Here is a 5,497-nt window from a genome sequence, read left to right as displayed (position 1 = left end):
AACCACAAAAAAAAAAAAAAAAAAAAAAAAAAAAAAAAATCTCATCTTCATCATCCAAGTACAAAACAAAAATACTGAGACAGTACATCATTTAAAACAATAGTAATAATACTTAGAAATCGAACTTATAACATTTCTGGACTCATTTTACTAATTTTGCTTTGAGGTCAGTGGAATGCAAAAAATGGCTAATTGAAATCTGATATTCTTCCTATCATGTTAAACATTTCAAACATGTTTAAAATGGATATTCTGTTCATCAACTTTTAAAGTATGCAATGGGGTTCAAAACTTAGAGCCAGGGCTTCCCTGGTGGCGCAGTGGTTGAGAATCTGCCTGCCAATGCAGGGGACACGGGTTCGAGCCCTGGTCTGGGAAGATCCCACACGCCGCGGAGCAGCTGGGCCCGTGAGCCACAATTACTGAGCCTGCGCATCTGGAGCCTGTGGTCCGCAACAAGAGAGGCTGCGATAGTGAGAGGCCCGCGTACCGCGATGAAGAGTGACCCCCGCTTGCCACAACTAGAGAAAACTCTCGCACAGAAACGAAGACCCAACACAGCCATAAATAAATAAATAGATAAATTTTTTAAAAAAAACAAAAACTTAGAGCCAAACAGGTATGAGAGTGAATCTCAGGAGAATCTTCATACTAGGCTTTGTTCCTTTCCTTAACTTGGCAGTGGTTACCTGTAAGTGTTGAAAATAAGAAGCTGAAATAGTCCACATCACTCATCAACCAGTCTTTAACTGAAGACTTCCATCCAGAAAATGATGATCTATAATAAACAATGGGAGAACTATTACGAGAAGTGACCACTTGAAGACTCAAGAATAAAGCACAGTATATATAACCATTTTTCTTTATTGAAAACAAGTCTAATTTAATAGCTTAAACAAAATCCACAGTATGTATTAACTTTATATACAAGGGTTCAAGTACAATATGGAAAATGTATTTCTAACATTTATATTTATGTAAAGTTTCGCTGAAAAGCATAATTGGTCCACAAATATCATACAAACTTAAAAAATTTTCCACGCCACTTGCAAATCAGACTCAAGGAGCCAAGATAAAGTTTTGCTTTTCAGTAGTACGTTCAGCTGCTATGTATTTACTGCTTGATTTTTATAAAGTCTTACCTTGCTTACATAAATGAGTTAAGTTTAAACAAGTTCCTGCTTCCTACTTAAGCAAAACTATCTTAATTAGGCAAAGAATACTTCAATTTAAAGCCACTCTAAGATAACTATGTGTTCCTATTCTTTTCAAAGTTGTAACTAGGTCTGCTTCACAATATTGTGGCTGAAGTACTGGTAGAGGACTCCAGGGAATAGCTAAATGTACAGCAGCTTCTCATTAAATGAGGATTATCTGGTTCCTGCTATAAGATCAGTTTCCAGTGACTCCTTTAAAAACTCTCTTCAAGGTAAGTCTAAGAAGGAATAGAGCAAATGTCAACCATGGATATAGAAAAAAAAAAAAAGGTGAGAATGATCAGATCCAACAAGCTGAGACTACAAATTTTTATCACAGAAATCTGAATAAATGTCACACAAAATTAGGAATTTCTAATTCAACTAGAAGCACTAAAAATTTTTTACCTATAAAATAATTGTATTTATTACCTATAAAATAATTGTATTTATTAACATTCTTAAAAGTTTGGGAGTTAAAAATAATGGAAACACTCTTCTGATTATCATTTCCACAATAAGCAAAGGGCTATGGAGGGAATATCACAAGCTAAGAGGTTATAAAACATCAAAGATGCTCAATGGAAAGGAGTACAAAATGGTGATTAGAAAACAAACTAATATCCTCTTGAACCCAGTGAAAACTGTGCCATCCAGTGGCTAAAAGGGGTAGGAAATCCATTTAAGAGTCTAGCTTGGACAAAAGACAAGCAATGTATCACGCTGTCCTTAAAACTATGATGAAGAGGCTTCCCTGGTGGCGCAGTGGTTAAGAATCCGCCTGCCAATGCAGGGGACACGGGTTCGAGCCCTGGTCCGGGAAGATTCCCACATGCCGCGAAGCAACTAAGCCCGTGCGCCACAACTACTGAGCCTGTGTGCCACGACTACTGAAGCCTGTGTGCCTAGAGCCCATGCTCCGCAACAAGAGAAGCCACCACAGTGAGAAGCCCGTGCACCGCAATGAAGAGTAGCCCCTGCTCACCACAACCAGAGAAAAGCCCGTGCGCACCAACGAAGACCCAACACAGCCAAAAATAAAATAAAATAAAATAAACAAAAAAAAACAATGATGAATATATATATACTGTCCAAGCCAGAACACTTCTGGGAGTAAAAGGGGATGCTATTACTAAACGTGCTGGGACAAAAGAAGTAAACCAGAACTGTTCCTGACAGTCCAGCTCACATATTCACTCTACTTAAAAACCAAGCCAAATTTCTCAGTCCAAGAACTTCTCCCTTCTGATATTTTTATCTAACAGTGTAGATTATCTTTCCACATTTACGTCTTATGCTCCCCAACCCAGCTGTAAATAAACTAAGAGCAGAGAGGATAAGGAATGAGCAAAGGCCAGTAGAACAACACAATTGGGGGGAAAAATCAAACTCAAAAAAGCTCTAAGTAGATGGTAAAAAAGGTAGGAGCAGGAATTCTAAGTACACTTTTTAAAAGATAAAATGAACACCAACGGTTTTTTTTAGCTGATGAGTTTTTCACACATGGAACACACTGATACGCTTTGCTGGTAACCTGCTCTTAAAGTCTCTCAGATAGAGACAGCAGAGCATCAGAACTACAATATCTGAAGTGAATTAGATCTCACAGTCCAATTAATGTAAAAGATGAAAATCAGAAATGATTAAAGGAACATTTCAGGAAAATTAATCTGGCAACAGTGCACAAAACAGATGGGACTAAGAAGCAAGACTACTTGCTATAATAGTACAGGTGGGAGATAATGAAAAAGCTGGCTAGTTTATAGTCATGATCAGGGACAGAAAGGGATATTTTGAAGAGAAAACTAAACATATGAAATGACCCAGGTTATTTCTAAGGAAATATTCTTAAATTCTTAAATTCTAAATCTAGTGATACAATAATAATGCCACTGGCCTAAGAAAGTTGAAAAGTCCCAATTTTGTTTTATTTTTTAAGGGAGATTAATTTGAATACGAACAATACATCTACAGAAAGCGAAGATTACTAACAGACTCTGTGCAAATACTAAAAAGCAAAATTTAACTAAGTGGACTTTTAACTACAATGACATTCTGCTCTTAATAATTATAAACCCCTATGACCATTATTTGTAAATTAACAGATTTTCTCAATACTCAACACAAATCCGCAAAAAGAAAAAAGTAAAAAATACTTTTGAAAAAATCCTTGACAAAAGTATAAGTCAATCATAACTAATAAAGATTAAATATAGCTTCCAAAGAGAATCAATTTCAAGAAGTGTTCAAAAGGTGCTTTTAAATGAATGTTAAAACAGAGCCTCCAATGGTTATATCAAAGGAACAGTGCCCTCCACTGGAAGTTTTATTAACTTGAAACCACTTAATTTATAAGAAAAGAAATAATATTTCTTTAAAGACCTAGCACTAAGTGCTGCACTAGACAAAGAGCAGGGCTTTGGTTTTTTTGTTTTGTTTTGTTTTTTAATTTCAAAGAAAGGAAAACATGGGAAACTAATAAATGTTTAGAGTACTTCAAATTAAGACCAAGTCTTTCTTTAATGCACATGAACACAGAAATAAACCTTGAATTTTCACATACAAACAACACATTGCAAACAGCTCTCTTTTGATAAAAGGAAATGTTATCATCAGTTATGAAGCACACTCTGGGTGACAACATTCAAACTTATGTCCTATACTGGTATGAAGAGACTGCCAAACAAAGCTAAAGAAAATCTACTAATAATGTGAGCTACTCCTATTGAACTGGGATAGGGGATCTGTACAAGAAGCCACAAGGAAGCTAGTCTTTAAATTTTCAGTTCTGCCTAAAACCGTTATCAGACCCTGTCCATAGGCCACAATCAGTAACAAATATTGCTGAATACTAAAGTACCATGCCTGATACAGACATGAAATTTTTTTTCAACATCTTTATTGGAGTATAACTGTTTTACAATGGTTAGTTTCTGCTTTACAACAAAGTCAATCAGTTATACATATACATATGTTCCCATATCTCTTCCCTCTTGCGTCTCCCTCCCTCCCACCCTCCCGATCCCACCCCTCTAGGTGGTCACAAAGCACCAAGCTGATCTCCCTGTGCTATGCAGCTGCTTCCCACTAGCTATCTATTTTACATTTGGTAGTGTATATATGTCCAGGCCACTCTCTCACCTTGTCACAGCCCACCCTTCCCCCTCCCCATATCCTCAAGTCCATACTCTAGTAGGTCTGTGTTTTATTCCCATCCTACCCCTAGTCTCTTTATGACATTTTTTTTTCTTAGATTCCATATATATGTGTTAGCAGACGGTATTTGTTTTTCTCCTTCTGACTTACTTCACATACTCAACACAAATCCGCAAAAAGAAAAAAGTAAAAAATACTTTTGAAAAAATCCTTGACAAAAGTATAAGTCAATCATAACTAATAAAGATTAAATATAGCTTCCAAAGAGAATCAATTTCAAGAAGTGTTCAAAAGGTGCTTTTAAATGAATGTTAAAACAGAGCCTCCAATGGTTATATCAAAGGAACAGTGCCCTCCACTGGAAGTTTTATTAACTTGAAACCACTTAATTTATAAGAAAAGAAATAATATTTCTTTAAAGACCTAGCACTAAGTGCTGCACTAGACAAAGAGCAGGGCTTTGGTTTTTTTGTTTTGTTTTGTTTTTTAATTTCAAAGAAAGGAAAACATGGGAAACTAATAAATGTTTAGAGTACTTCAAATTAAGACCAAGTCTTTCTTTAATGCACATGAACACAGAAATAAACCTTGAATTTTCACATACAAACAACACATTGCAAACAGCTCTCTTTTGATAAAAGGAAATGTTATCATCAGTTATGAAGCACACTCTGGGTGACAACATTCAAACTTATGTCCTATACTGGTATGAAGAGACTGCCAAACAAAGCTAAAGAAAATCTACTAATAATGTGAGCTACTCCTATTGAACTGGGATAGGGGATCTGTACAAGAAGCCACAAGGAAGCTAGTCTTTAAATTTTCAGTTCTGCCTAAAACCGTTATCAGACCCTGTCCATAGGCCACAATCAGTAACAAATATTGCTGAATACTAAAGTACCATGCCTGATACAGACATGAAATTTTTTTTCAACATCTTTATTGGAGTATAACTGTTTTACAATGGTTAGTTTCTGCTTTACAACAAAGTCAATCAGTTATACATATACATATGTTCCCATATCTCTTCCCTCTTGCGTCTCCCTCCCTCCCACCCTCCCGATCCCACCCCTCTAGGTGGTCACAAAGCACCAAGCTGATCTCCCTGTGCTATGCAGCTGCTTCCCACTAGCTATCTATTTTAC

General features: G+C 36.3%; 1 protein-coding gene across 2 annotated transcripts in view; it reads right to left on the bottom strand.

Moving 5' to 3' along the window:
* The window catches only part of TEX10 (testis expressed 10), a 58,937-nt gene that overhangs the window by 25,954 nt on the left and 27,486 nt on the right, over positions 1-5,497 (bottom strand). For both annotated transcript variants that reach the window (XM_024126127.2, XM_028493755.2), the window contains one exon: positions 690-778. In XM_024126127.2, the coding sequence (XP_023981895.1) occupies positions 690-778 (89 nt within the window). The remainder of the gene's footprint in view (positions 1-689; positions 779-5,497) is intronic.

The sequence above is a fragment of the Physeter macrocephalus genome, chromosome 9 (genome assembly GCF_002837175.3).
Source record: "Physeter macrocephalus isolate SW-GA chromosome 9, ASM283717v5, whole genome shotgun sequence".
In the NCBI taxonomy this organism is placed as follows: Eukaryota; Metazoa; Chordata; class Mammalia; order Artiodactyla; family Physeteridae; genus Physeter; species Physeter macrocephalus.
The sequence above is the reverse complement of the archived record's forward strand: the minus strand, read 5'-3'. Positions and strand labels throughout refer to the sequence as shown.